General features: G+C 43.4%; 1 protein-coding gene across 7 annotated transcripts in view; it reads left to right on the top strand.

Annotated features, from left to right (window-relative positions):
• DTNB (dystrobrevin beta) overlaps nt 1–15373 on the top strand; it is a 313250-nt gene that overhangs the window by 230713 nt on the left and 67164 nt on the right. For all 7 annotated transcript variants that reach the window (XM_075557010.1, XM_075557012.1, XM_075557015.1 and 4 more), the window contains exon 12: nt 770–857. In XM_075557010.1, the coding sequence (XP_075413125.1) occupies nt 770–857 (88 nt within the window). The remainder of the gene's footprint in view (nt 1–769; nt 858–15373) is intronic.

Consider the following 15373-nt stretch of genomic DNA (forward strand, 5'->3'; position numbering starts at 1 on the left):
AATGTCAGCCTAGAGGAAAGACCAAGTTTAAGAACGAGGCGCACGTGTACACACACACACACACACACACACACCATTAGGCACAGAGATAGAAACACTGAGAATGATGAGACAAAATGTAGGAAAAATACAGTTCTACCCAGAGGAGGATCCAACAGATCTTTATCAATTTAACCTCACTCTTCTTTGAATTTCCCTCGCTAATAATAACAAGATGTGGTAAATAATGAACCCAGGTCTTGAGGTTTTTATGTATCACTGCTAAACTCTAACCAGGAATTTTTTAACCTGGTACTCTTGATAAAAAATAATAAAGCTAACAGACTCGCTCCTCTAAGACAGGGCCGTTGTGGAATGGTCGCTGTGAAAGAAGGGGCAGCGGGCTTGGAAGAACTGTGATACCATGGGCTCCTCTCCAGCTTTATGCTAGCTGACGCCTTTTCGGCCCCGGTTCTTCCCTTTCGCCCAGCCAACACTGAGTGTTATTTTTCCTTAACCATCTAGTTCTCAAAATACGTTAGCTTTCACTTCATTTTTTAAACACAGACTTAGCTCCGAATTCATGAGAAGGGAGAAATACAAGGCTATCCACACCCGTAGAGGGGCCATTTCTAGTCTGGGAAACCCCACACAAGTCTGCTCCCCATCGAATCAACTCCATGGCAGTGGGTGTGGTGGTCTGGTTTCATTGGGGCCTATTATCTCTAAGAGTGGAATGGGCGTAGGGGCTGGTTAATAGACACCTGTCGGGTTTCTATCTCCCTGCCAGCGTCCTGGACAGTCCTAGCCGCCTGGACGAGGAGCACCGGCTTATTGCTCGCTATGCTGCCCGGCTGGCCGCAGAGGCAGGAAGCACGGTGAGTAAACCGAGAAACCCAGCAGAGGAGCATCAGTGAGCAAGACTATCTTCAAGTGGTAGGACAAGGACCAAAAGCAAGCGCGAAAGACTGCAGCTGCCTCTAGAAGGGTAAAAGGGGGAGTAGGTTTCCGGAGGTGACTGCTGGGGTTGTAAATTTCATCTGTCATGTTCTGTTTCTTTCAAAAGTGGGTCAAGAAGATAAAATCAACAAAACCAGAGCTAGTCCTTTGGAGATTCCATAACACGGAGATATCGCTTTCCGTTTTTTGGTATATGAAGCTCAGGATTGAGATTCCTACAGGGATAGCAAGTAGAATATGGGGTTCGGGGGGAGTGGGTACAGTGTTGGTGGTCAGATAAAAGGTAGATGATATCAATTCAAGGAGTCTGTGTGGAAACAGATTGTAATAACAATTGTACATTCTACTTGACATGATTGAAATATAGAATGATACAGGTATTAAATCCCAACTAATAATAAATTATTTAAAACTGAGATATTCCTATAAGAGTGATCAAATATAAAGAGAAAAAAAACCACAAAATTTTGTTAAAACCCACAAAATCGCCAATATCTAGAATGAAAGAAGGGACGTATCTACATATCCAAAACATTTTAGGAAATCTTATGAACAACTTTATGAGATGAAATAGACAAATTACCCAAATTACCCAAACTGACACAGTAAAAAAGAGAAGATCTAAAAGTCCCATATCCATGTTTTAAATAGAATTTATAATTAATATCTCACAAAGAAAACTCCCAACCCAGATGAAGTCTGGTGAATACTGTCAAATACTTAAGGAATTAATTATGTAAATCCTACCAAATCCTTTCAGAAAACAGAAAAGAACATTTCCCAAACTCATTTCCTAAGGCCTTGATGGCCCAATACCAAACCCAGACAAAGGTGTCCCAAGAGATACAAGCATTCTTAGCAAAATGCTAGTAAGTCAAATCCAGTAACAAGTCAAAGAGGAAAATACTTCATAAATCAAGTGAGGTTCATCCTAAAATTCAAAGTTGTTTTTAAAATAAAAACCAGCTAATTCATCACATTAACAGATTCAAGGAAAGATTTATAGCATTAGTTCACTAGATGAGAAACTGTTTGACAAAATATAACACCCATTTCTTATCAAAGTTATCAACATATTAAGAGTAGAAGGAAATATCCTTAATATTATTTTGAAAAGGAAACAACAGCTAATACCACTTAAAGGTGAGCTATTGGACTAATACAGGCCTAGTTATAGTTCTTAAAATGTCCATGTAAGCTACACATTCCTGATGTGGCATCAGCCTTCATAGGGATATCTCAATGTTACTGGCTTTTAAAGAACCAACTTCTGGCTTTGTTCATTTATTTTAAAGAAAGACATCTAGACTTACCACCTTTGTTCAGAATTGTGCTGATGGTCCTAGTCAGTGCAATGTGACCAGGGAAAGGGAGTATAAATATTGGACAGGGAGGATTAAGATGATCTTTACTTACAGATTACATGAATGTATTAAAGGTACTAAAACTAAACCAAATCCATGGCTGTCAATTCCAACCCATGGCAACGCTGGACAACAGAGTGAAAGAGCCCCACAGGGGATCGGGGCTGTCGGCTCTACAAAGGCAGGCTGCAGGGGGCTGGTGGGTTTGAACTGCTGACTTGTCAGTCAGTGGCCAAGATTTTAGCTGCCAGCAGTGTGCCTTATAAAATTCACTAAGGAAGCTACTAAAACATCACCAGATCACGTACGTGAATTTAGTTCCAAAGTCATAAGCTGCAAAGTCGATATTTAAAAACATATCGTGGTGCTTTTTTATTATTATTGTGGTTCTTAATACTACCCCAAAATCCCAAACCCACTGCCATTAAGCATAGTGACCTCGCATAGATTTTCCAAGTCTGTAGGTCATTATGAAAACAGATAGTCTTGTCTTTCTCCGATCATAGCAGCTGGCGGGTCCGAACTGCCAACTTTGCAGTCAGCTGTTCAGTGCTTACCTAACAACACCACAAGGCCTCTGTTTCTATCTGCTAGCAATGAAGAGTTAGAAAATAAAGTTTAAGGAAATACCACTTATTCCAGCTTTAAAAAAATTAAATACTTTTGAATAAATTTAATGAAAGGTATTCAAGACATTGATTAGAGAAATTAAAGAAAGCAAAAATAAATGGAGTGCTAGATCACATTCATGGGATGGAAGGCCAATGTTTGGTCAAGATGGCAAATTTCCTCAAATTGATCTGTAGACTGAATACCAATTAAAATCCCAATGGGCTTCTATGTAGAGATTGGCAACTGAATTTAAGTTCATTGGGGGTGGTGGTGGTGGTAAAAAGTCAAAAGAATCTAGAATGATTAAACATAGTTTTGAAAAAAGAACAAAGTTAGAATAGTAGATCTTCCTTGATGTTCAGATTTACTGTGAGTATACACGTATCAATACCGTGTGATGTTAGCAAAGGACAGGGAAGTAAGCCGAGGGAAGAGGCGAGGGTTGAGAATACAGGTTCGCACAGACAAGGTCAGATGCCTTGACAATGGTTCCACAGAAATTTAATCTAGAAAGGACAACCTTATCAGGAAATGTTGCTGGAACAACTGGATATTCACATGGGGGAAAACTAAGTTTAACTTCCACCTCACACCATACACATAAATCATTTGAAGTACAGCAAAACCTCAGCAGAAAAGCTAAAGGGATGGAAGAAAGTACAGAAAAAATACCTCCCTAACTTTAGACTAGACAAAGTTCTTGGGGAGGCTATAGAAATCACATTCCACTAAGAAGGTGATCAAGTTAGGTGTATCAAAAGTAAAAGCTTCTGCTCGTTAACAGGTACTTTGAAGAAACAAATAGGTAAATACCACCTGGAGTTGTTTACCTCTGTAGCACATGCCCAACAAAGAACATCTATCTGGACTAATTAAAGAACTTCAACAGTCAATTCCATTTTTAAAACCCCGTTGTTGGTTTTACAAAGGACCAAAACGTAGACACATGACAAAGGAGGGTATACAAATGACCAATAAGCATATTAAAGTACTCAATAAGGTGAATCATCGGGAAAATGCCAATTAGCGCCACAAGGCAATCATAGCACTGCACATCCACTGACTCCTTACCAAACCCAGGGCCCTTGAGTCTGTCTGACTCATCGTATTCCCAAGGTCAGAAGAGAACTCCGCCATAGGGTTTCCAAGACCGTAAATCTCTCCTGAAGCAGGCTGCCACACCTTTCTCCCATGGAGCCGCTGATGGGATCAAGCCAGTCGGCATCCACGTGTTTTCAACACACTCACTGCCACGGAGCTGCTTCATCGCACCCTTGAAGGACAGAGTTAATGACGCTCCATACGGTTTCTGATGCTATAAATCCCTGTGGAAACAGACGGCCTCTTCTTTCTCCCAAAGAGTGGGTTCAAAACACTGACCTTTGAGTTAGAGGCCCAACGCTGAACCCCTATTCCACCAGGGCTCCTAACACCCACTGCAATGGCCACCGTGGAAAGGCTGACAGCACCGAATGTTGGCGGCGATGGGCATTAACCATTGTCCCTGCCATGGCGTGTAAACAGTACAATTACTTTAAGAAAAGAATGGCTTTTCTTTTAAGAGGCAACCTTACGTTTATCTTTTGACCCAGAAATTCTATTCCAAGGTTTTATCCAAGAGAAATGAAAACTTACGGTCTACAAAAAGCTTTCTGTAAGAATGTTCTGTTCGTAGTATCAAAACACTAGACCCACCCCAGCTGGCTGTCAACGTGACAACAGATAAACAAGCAAAAATGTGGTCTAGGCTTCCAACGGAACACAGCTCGGCGAAAAAAGAATGATGGCCCGACAGATCTAACATCGTGGGGAGCTCAAACTATGATGAGGAATGGAAGCACATTCTGCTCCCCTCCTTGACGGGACGTTCTAGACCAGACAGATAATTTGTGATAATGGAGAGCAGACTGGGGTTGTTCCCGGGGATGGTGTTAAAAGGAGAAGAGGACCTTTCTGGATTACTGGAAATGGGCTGCATGTGCGTTGATAGGCATGGGGGTTGCATATATTCGTCAGAGTTGATTGAATGATACAGTTAAGATCTGAGCCTTTCACTCTAAATTACAGCTCAATTCTTTTTTAAAAAAAGGAACCAAGAATGGTAAAAATGTAAGGGGTGATTGAAATGGGAAGTGGCTACACAGATTTATCATGTGTTTCCTGTAATTTGTAAATAATTCATAATAAAATGTTTCCTCTTTATCTTCTCCTTTTTCAGGACTTTAAATTCCTTAAAGAGATAATGCACGTGCTTATTCTCTGCCCCACTCCATTCCTTACACACACACACACACACTTTGGTTGACAAAAAAATCCCTGCCCTCATAGTATGACAGTCTATTCAGAGAGACAAATAATCATATTTTGAAACAGAACTACAGAGTATGGCTGAGAAATATGCAGGGAGCTCTAAGAGTGGATAACAAGTGCCTGATCTTTTCTAGTAAAGGATTACTTGTATTGAGATTTGAAATTAAGTAGAAGAGACTTATTTTCTGGAAACTGAAGTCACTGAGGACCAAAGCTGCCCACTCTTGCTGCCAATACTACTGCTTCCCCTGCATTTTGCTTGGGTTTTACCTGCCATGAGGTAGAGGGAGAGAAGCCCTGGGCATGTTGGAAATGAGACTCTCTCATTAAGGTAGGCCTCTCTACGTGTTTAGCCTTTGGTAGGGGTCTATCTAGAAGAAGACCACCTACCAGGACAGACAAGACTGGAAAGCTTATGATGAGTCACCTCCTATTACAACCGTGCTTGGTGGGCCTCGGGCCTTTGCATCCTTGAGCTTGAGTGTACCTCGATTGCTTCATAGGCTGAGAAATACCCAGGTGCAAAATTAACATAGACTCAACCCCAACGTCTGTAAACCCATTGCCTTTGAGTCAGGTCTCCTAATGGCCCTCTGAGACACAACTGGCCCGTAGTGTTCCCACAGCTGTCATCTTTCAGAAGCAGACAGTGTGTTTGAACCATCAACCTCTTAGTGAGTAGCCCAGAGCTTTAACCATTGTGCCAGCAAGACTCCTTCCAAGGCATTGAACAGAGGCGGATTTTCTCTCGAGAGCAAAGAATTAGTTGAGTTGAGATCTGAAATTAAGCAGAAGAGACAGTTTCCTGGGAACTGAAAAGTAACTGAAAACCAAAATTGGTCCCCAGTCCTTTCTTCCAGGGTGCCTCTGGGTGGACACAAACTCTACCCTTTCTGATAGCCGTACCTCTTCTACCTCTAAGAGGACTGTTACTGGGTCAGACCCACCACACTCCAGACAGGAGCCCTGGTGGCACAGTAGTTAAAACCCTCAGCTGCTAACTAGAGGTTGGTGGTTTGAATCCATCCGCCATTCCATGGGAGAAAGATGAGACTATCTGAAACCAGAAAATTGTACGGCCTTGGGAATGCTGTGGGGCGGGCCCCCGTCCCGCAGAGTCGCTGTGAGTCAGAATGGGTTCAACAGCAGTGGGCTGGTTTGGGTTTTCACTCAGGATGAGCTCATGTGCTTCACTATTTTCTTCATTATTCCCAAATAAGGTCACACGTGTAGGCAACGAGGGTTGGGACCTGAACGCATCTTTTAGGGGTGGCCCAACTGAACCCATGACCCGTACTAATTCCTGTCTACTTCATCAAAAGGAAAAAGAAGGAATCCGCAAAGGCAGATTCCTGTTTTGTCTCTTAAGGGGGAAAAAGAGAGTAATGTATACCTTTGAATTTATTCAGATTTCAAAATCTCTTTCTTAAATATTGGTTCACACATCTGACTAACATCTAGTGATACTAGAATATCATAAAAGAAAATGAAGTAAGGGGCAAAAATAATAAGGCAGAAAAGTGTGGTTTAATTAGTTAAACCTCCTATGAGCCTGCCTTTAACCAGTCACAGCTGTTCAGTTTGTGTCAAAAATTCAAATTTCTGGATAAAAGGAGATGGACTGACAGTGACTGTGACCATGAGCTCAAACTTAGCAGCAATCTTGAGGACGGTGTCCGACCAGGGGTGCTTGGTCCTGTTGTGCACGGGGTTAGAGCCAATTCCATGGCCCCAGACAAACAACCACAGATAGAAGGATGGAGAGCTGCTTTGATGGCCAGCACGGTGGTGGAATTTTTTTAGTGGAATATATTGAATGTCATTATGTGGTCTTGTTGACTTTACATGGCCCTCTTAAAATAAAAGTCAATTTTCCCCCAAAAGGAATGGCTGGTGGATTTGAACCACCAAACTTGTGGTTAGCTTAGCCAACTGCACCATGCAGCACTGAAAATCTCAGAACTAACAGTGGACATCATCAGATATAGCGCCAGAAGATGAGTCACTGGGATTAGAAGGTGCTCAGATTAAAACGGGGGAAGAAGAACTGCCTCTTGAAAGCAGACTGTGAAACAAGCAAACAAAACAAACTCGCTGCCACCTAATCTGTTCTGACTCACAGCGACACTATAGAGCAGAGTATAAAACACTATAAAACTGCTCCCAGGAGTTTCAGAGACTGTTAAGTCTTTATAAAAGTAGAAAGTCTCATCTTTTTCCCAATGAATGGCTGATGTCTTCAAACTCGAGCCTAGTGCTTAACCCACTGTACCACTAGGGAAAAGTTATCACCAGGGCTGAGTTGACATCAATGATGTGAGTGGAACAAAACTTTTGGTATCTTCATTTGCTAATGGGAAATGGCTCAAAATGAGAAAAAAAAACAGCTGGAAATAGTTATTAATAGTGAGATGTGGAACATACAAAGTAAGGACCTAGATATATTGGAAGTCATCAAAAATAAATAAATGACAATATTCTAAGCATTAGTGAAAAAAAAATTAAAAAAATAAAAGTCAAAGCTGCAAAGGCTTTTGACCCTGAAAGGGCCTCTGTACTCCTTCGCTGCAAACACAGTACGTCTATTTCAACCAGATGGTTTCGGATGCCAATTCTCGAATGTCTGTGAAAATCATAATTCTTAGGATGGTCTTTAGATTGCATAGTGATGTGGATAAGGTCTCTTTCATCTTCGGTATATTTTCAGGAGTGCAGTTATCTTATTAAATATTGAACCGCTCAGGAAGGGTTCTCCTTGATGGATCCCTGCTAAACAGAGGAGCGGCCTAATCCTGTAATCTCTCACTGATACCAGTGCTTTGCATGAAGTGGGAGTAGTGCTCAAAAGAATTTATTTATAGCCTGCCAGAGAGGCTTCGTATTGATTTTTTTTTTTCTCCAAAAAGCCTTCCTCCACAAAGAAAGACTAGTACATCATTTTCACAGCCAGCACGCACCCATAGGGCGCTCCAGCCATAGGGCCACGGGATGCCCCTGCAGGGCAAGTGTGGCCACTGAACCCTTCCCGGCTGGCTCTTGCATAAAGAAATTTTGGGTTGCTTAGATGAGCTGTTCTCACCCAGGAGAGCTCATTTCTGTTTCAGAAGTGCCTGTGCTATTTCTTTTTCTATTTTTAACCCTCTTAACTAAATATGACTATAGTTCTTAGTAAATAGCCCTCATAACATAGTAGTAAATTAATGTTCCACCACAGAGATTGTCAGCCGGGGATATAAGCAGCTATTTTCCTTATTTTTATTTAACTTTTCCCCCCAAAATTAAAAACTCCTGCCAGGAAAGTTGAAAGCAAGTCATATTACTAAGCAGTGAAAACGTCTCCGGGGTGGTTTTGCCCCCAGACCTCCCCGTCCTGGCTTCCACAGCTCATCAGCTTTGGGGCCGGCTCCAGTCACGTGCCACTCCAGAAATGCCCGATGGTGTGGCTGCTTGGAATTACAGAGCAACAGGATCCATGTGGTGCTCTGTACGCATCCGGTGACTCAGAAGCCCCTGAAATAATAGTTGTGAAGGGTGGGTTGTTGGTTTTTTGTTTAATACAGATCCATGACTTTGCCTGAGAACTACGAGGTAAGAATCTTTAATTTAAAAAAACAGAACCCCCAGGTCTTGTGATTTGAGAACCACTACCCTAACCAAATTGTTCATTTTGTTTTGTGTTTGAGAGGAATAGACAAAGTTAAGAGACTGAGTGGTTAGGGTCTTGGGCAAATTTCCCCAAGAAAACCCCCCAAAGTCTAAAGGGCTGTCAGGCACGCCTCTTTGCTAGTCCAGAGAGGTGGGAATCATCCAGTCCCTCTTGGAGGGTCCAGAATGCATGCAGATACAGTTTGGTAAGCTTGGGCCCTTCCTAGAGTGAAAGGAAATGTCCCGTTATTTCTACTCTTCAGAAGCGTCTTCCTCAATTACTAAAGCTTCACCTCCTGACCGTAGCCCTCAATTCTAAAGAGCCTTCTGGTTGTATTCTCCGAGGACAGGTATCCGTGTTCTTCTTGTAATCTAGGGGACTTTCATTCTGCATCATCAACCTCATCATTCAAATGCATCGATTCTGCGGTCTTCCTTATTCATTGGCCAACTGTCACATGCGTAAGAAGGGACTGCAATGCCATGCCTTGGGTCAGGTGCGCCTTAGCCTGTATTTATAGTCAGATATTTTTAAAATCGCGTGCCTGGTATTTGCCGTACAGCAAGATTGTTTCCCGGCGCTGTGTCGGGCTGTCCTGTGACACAGCAGTTCTTTCTCTGCTGCAGTAAAGACCTGAAGCTGATTGCTCTGAGCAGTTCTTTGAACCTTGGCGGCACAGTGAAGCCACCGGAGGAGTTAAAAAACACCGGTGTCTGATCCTACTTCTAAAGACTGATAGAATTCCTCTTGGATACAAAAAGCCCAAACAGGATTCTAAGAACGCTTTCTTGGCACATGACACTGTGGCCGAGGTTGATAGCCTTTGACAAAGAGCAGTGTTTCTGAATACTCCAGAATCCCCTAGCATACTGCTGTTAAACGTGACCCATATTTGAGGACCATGAATTTTAAAGAGAGGGCACAAGAAAGTAGACTACACAGCAATAACGTAAATTTCTCTATTAACCCACGAAGGCCTTCTCCGTAATCTGTCTCTCAGTAAATTAAGTACCTTTACTTTTCTCAGGCCACATTTTGTCCTTACTTGGCCCCTCACTAGCTCACTGGGAGCTCGAAATGGCTCTTTTGAGACTGTAGTAAAGCTTTCTAAATAAAAGATAAGTTTTTGTGCTATGTAAAGTTTCTGAACTCTGACGTTTTCTTGGTTTCTGAAACCAGGAATTGCTCTAGAATCGATTGGGGAAAAAAAAAACCCATCTAGCCAAAAATTAGCAAGGTACATGTCCTAGTTAGCTACTGTAGCTGTCACACAAACACCGTAAGGGATGGGTTCAAAGAACAGACATTAATTTTCTCACCGTTCAGGGCACCGGCTATAGAGGAAGGTTCTCTGTGGGCTCTGGGAGAAGGTCCTTCTTTCTTTCAGCGTCTGTACCCCACCCCCACCACCCCCCACACACATATCCGTGTTCCTCCTTCCTTGGCAGTCTCCCTGAGGTACTCCCTCCCTGCTAGCTGTGTTTGCTTCTTTTTAAAATAAAAAAAGATCATTTTATTGGGGATTCTTACTACTCTTATAGCAATCCATACATCAATTGTATCAAATATATTTCTACATATGTTGCCATCATTATTTTCTAAACATTTACTTTCTATTTGAGTCCTTGGCATCAGCTCCTCTTTTCTCCCCCCTCCCTCCCACTGTTGTGACCCCTTGATAAATTATAAATTATTATTATTTTCATATCTTACACCATCCCCTATCTCCCTTCACCTACCTTTCTGTTTTTTGTCCCCCCTGGGTGAGGAGAGTATGTGCCAATCCTTGTGATTGGTTTCCCCTTTCTCCCCTCATTTCCCCACCTTCCCCCTACTCTTCTGGTATCGCTACTCCCTTTTCTTTTCCTGAGGGGTTTATCTGACCTGGATTCTGAGTGTCCTGAGCTCTTATCTGTACCAGTGTAGTTGCTCAGGTCTAGCCAGAACTAAAAGGCAGAACTGGTGTGTTAGTCCGGGTAGACTAGAGAAACAAATTCACAGAGACACTCATATGTGTATGGGAAAGAGCTTTCTATACAATAGCTATTGAATATTGAGAAAACAGCCCAACCCAGGGCAGATCAAGTCCATAAGTCCAATATTAGCCCCTATGTCTGATACCAATCCATAAAGTCCTCTTCAGATTCACGAAACACATGCAATGACACTGAATGCAGGAAAATCACAAGCTAGTGGGTGGGAAGTCTTGTGGATCCAGTGGCGTTGTAAGCATCTTACCACTGGCAGGGTTTCCATGTGACTTCTCCAGCTCCCGGTGCTGCATCGGGGTAGGTCCATGTGGCTTTTCCTCAGGGATGTCTTGCAGGGAGTGAGCCTTGTCAGTAGAGAGTCTCCAAGGGAGTGAGCAGAGAGAGAGCGTTTGTGTCTCCCGCCTCCAGGGAGGAAAATATAGGAGTTCCCAGAATCTTCAGGAGGCCACACAGAGGCCACATTGGCTCTGATATGATTGACAGGATAAATGCCACCCCTTCACTCTTAATTCTCAAATTGACGCCAGATTATGTAACTATTACAACTGGGGTCATTATAGTGGGGGATGAGGAAGCCTCAAAGAATCAGGGGAATGTTGTGTTTCATTGGTGTTATACTGCACCCTGATTGACTCATCCCTTCCTTGTGACCCTTCTGTAAGGGGATGTCCCGTTGTCTATAGATGGGTTTTGGGTCTCTGCTCCAGCCCCATCATTCTGAATAATATGTTTGTTTGTTTGGGGTCTTCTGATGCCTGTTATCTGATCCCATTAACACCATGATCACACAGGCTGGTGTGCTTCTTCCATGTGGGCTCCTTGCTTCTCTGCTAGATGGCCACTTCAAGCCTTTAAGACCCCAGACACTATATTTTTTTTATAGCCGGGCACCATCGGTTTTCTTCACCACATTTGCTTGTGTACCCATTTTTTCTTCAGCGATCGTGCCAGGAGGGTGAGCATCATAGAATGCCAAGCTGTTAGAACAAAGTATTTTTTGCCTTGAGTGAGGGCTTGAGCAGAGGCCCAAAGTCCACCCACTACCTCAATGTATTGCCATATATGTTCATAGACCAAAACCTCTCTTTAGATGACTTCATATATTTACATATGTATACACCTATGTTTATACCTTTATCCATAGCTTTGCTTCTTAGATCTTTCCTCGTTGTGTTTGCTTTGGGGTCTAATCTCTTTATATAAAAAGTCAGAACTGAGTAAGTGTAAGCCAAACCCTATATAGGTACTTTCTCATTACAGAAAGAAAAGAGATTACGTCCACCTGTTTGGAGGTTAGGATCTCAGCATATATTTGAAGGTCAAAATTCAATCCATTACCATTTGACCCTTTGGCCCTTCAAAATTCATATCCTTTCCATGTGCAAAAGCACATTCGCCTATCACAGTGAGTGAGAGCCAGCATTTTCCTTAAAAGCCCAAACCCACTGCTGTCAGGTGAATTCTGTCTTGGGGTGTGTTGCAGACTAGAGTCGTGCCCCAGAGGATTTCCTCAGCTGTGATACCTGCAGAGGCAGATCCCCAAGCCTTCTTGCCATGGCCCCCTTGGGAGGGTTTGAACCACCAACTTTTAGGAGAGAAGTCGAGAGTAAATCATTTGCAACATCCTGACCTGCTCCGCCATTTCCCGCTTCCCCACCCCGCATAGAGCTTCACGCATGTTTAGGATGAAGGAACAGACTGTGTGATGTCATTGAACTGAAGCTTCTTAGATCTGCTACTACAAGAGCCAGAAACGGTTTGGGCTCCAAGGATCAGTTCACTCGTCTTTCGGTCCTCAAGAGGGGCGGTGGGTAGATAGGAGAAAGGCAGGCCCTAGTAGTGTCATTGAGGGCTCAATAGAAGCCCTCCTAACCAACCCTGAAGTTGGTCAGTTAATTAAAAAAAAAACAAACTTGTTTTAAATGTTTTCAAGTGTCCACTGAAGGAGGTAGAGGTGAATTGCCATAATGTTGTCAAGGAGTCTTAACATACTTAAGCAAAGAGGGGGCGAAATATGGAACAGATGAAGAATGTGGGGCGAAGTCTTGATAACCTGAAGCAAGTGTTTGACTATATGTAAATTTTTTTTTCTTCTTTTACATTTTATTAGGGACTCATACAACTCTTACCGCAATCCATACATATACATACATCAATTGTATAAAGCACATCCATACATTCCCTGCCCCAATCATTCTCAAGGCATTTGCTCTCCACTTAAGCCCCTTGCATCAGGTCCTCTTTTTTTTCCCCTCCTCCCTCCCCATTCCCCCCTCCCTCATATGCCCTTGGTAATTTATACATCGTTGTTTTGTCATATCTTGCCCTATCCGGAGTCTCCCTTCCCCCCTTCTCTGCTGTCCCTCTCCCAGGGAAGAGGTCACATGTGGATCCTTGTAATCAGTTCCCCCTTTCCAACCCACTCACCCTCCACTCTCCCAGCATCGTCCCTCATACCCTTGGTCCTGAAGGTATCATCCACCCTGGATTCCCTGTACCTCCAACCCTCGTATGCACCAGTGTACAGCCTCTGTCCTATCCAGCCCTGCAAGGTAGAATTCAGATCATGGTAGTTGGGGGGAGGAAGCATCCAGGATCCGGGGGAAAGCTGTGTTCTTCATCGATACTACCTCACACCCTAATTAACCCATCTCCTCTCCTAAACCCCTCTATGAGGGGATCTCCATTGGTCGACACTTGGGCCTTGGGTCTCCACTCTGCACTTCCCCCTTCATTTAATATGATATATATATACATATATATACATACATATATACATATACACATATATACACATACATACACACACTTATATCTTTTTTTTTTTTGCATGATGCCTTATACCTGGTCCCTTGGGCACCTCGTGATCGCACTGGCCGGTGTGCTTCTTCCATGTGGACTTATTTGCTTCTGAGCTAGATGGCCTATATGTAAATATTTTATTAACAAAATCATCTTATTGGAGGCTCTTAGAACTTTTATAGCAATCCATACATCAATTTAAATTTTGACTAGTTTCTCCTTTTGCTAGTGCCTTAAAATGTTCTCAATGTTAAAACTTAAATAAATCCATAAATGTTCACAATGCCTTTTTTCTTTTTGTCCATATTTTATTGGGTTGGGGGTGAAAGTTGGCCCCATACCTTAGGTGCCCTTTGGTCATTGTTTCATACAAGTTGTTCTGTGACAGTTGGTCACAGTTGTCACACTGTGTCATTTCCATTGATCTAGCTTCCTTCCCCCTCATTGGCATCTCATCTTTGCTTTTGGGTAAATGCATGGTCATCTGTCTGCCACGGTTCATTGCTTAAGAGATACTCTGCTCGTGGGTGACTTGTTTTGCTTTATAATCCATTCTGTCAGTTGACTAAGAGGCGAGCTCGAGAAGTGGCGTCAGATTAGGTTACAAGGAGATCTTAAAGCCAGCAGGGCTGCGCGCCTGTCCCTACCAGTCCTGTGTATGGATCTGACGACTGTTCTGCATGTTCCTCCCCTTCCAACCAGGCCCTCTGGTCTGTCCCTGCACAGAAGAGTTGGAAATCGTAGCCAAGCACCTTCTAGTCCTTGTGGTCTTGGATTAAAAAGCTGTCCTCGGTGTGGGCTGTGCATCCTGTAGACTAGTTTCTTCCTTGAGTCTTTGGCTTCCTTTCTCCTTCAGACTAGTGGAGACTAATGATATCTTAGATGGCCACTGGTAAGCTTTTATCATCACTGCACTGGGGGTGATGAACTTCACGAGATATGCTCCTTGAGTAAGTTACCCAGGAGACTATGATCCGGAGACTTCAGCCCAGTAAACCAATTCCACTGCTCACTGCCGTCAAGCCGGTCTGACTCATAGCAACCCTGTAGGAGAGGGGAGAGCTGCCCCTGTGGGTTGCTGAGTCTGTGTAGGGGAGCAGAAAACCTCTTCTCTCCCACCCATTCCGCTAGTTGTTTGGATATATGTCTAAGAGGTCTCTGTGACGATGGCCCTATGTGTGCCTTATTATGCCTGGATGTACACATGAGCAGCAACATAATGTCTTTACATGTGCCTGCACCTGAGGAGCCTCAATGGCATGTTCAGACGCGTGTTCAACTGTTAATGTCAAGGGTGGCTGTTCAAATCCACTAGCTGCCCTGGGGGAGCAAAATGATCCTGGCTGCTACCCAAAAGATGTACAGCTCCAGACCATCTACAAGGTTGCTGAGTCAGAACCAGCCCAGTGGCAGTGGGTACAGCGACACGTGGTAGCATTGCAAGCGCTGGACTGCTAGCCACAAGGTCTACTGCCCGGAACTGCAGGAGACAGGAAGGTGAGGCTGTCTGTGCTCATCAAGAGTCACAGCCTCAGAAACACCGTGTAGGGTCACTCTTGAGTGAGAGCCGACTATACCTATCCAGGCTGCACTCCTGTAGTCATAAATGCCTATATCTCTACCTATGTAACCACGTGGGGGGGGGGGGAATTACGTGTGCTTGCAAAATTGAGTGTGTGACAGCATTTACGGATGTTGCCCCTTTTTCT

This window comes from Tenrec ecaudatus, chromosome 8 (assembly GCF_050624435.1).
Source record: "Tenrec ecaudatus isolate mTenEca1 chromosome 8, mTenEca1.hap1, whole genome shotgun sequence".
Lineage (NCBI taxonomy): Eukaryota > Metazoa > Chordata > Mammalia > Afrosoricida > Tenrecidae > Tenrec > Tenrec ecaudatus.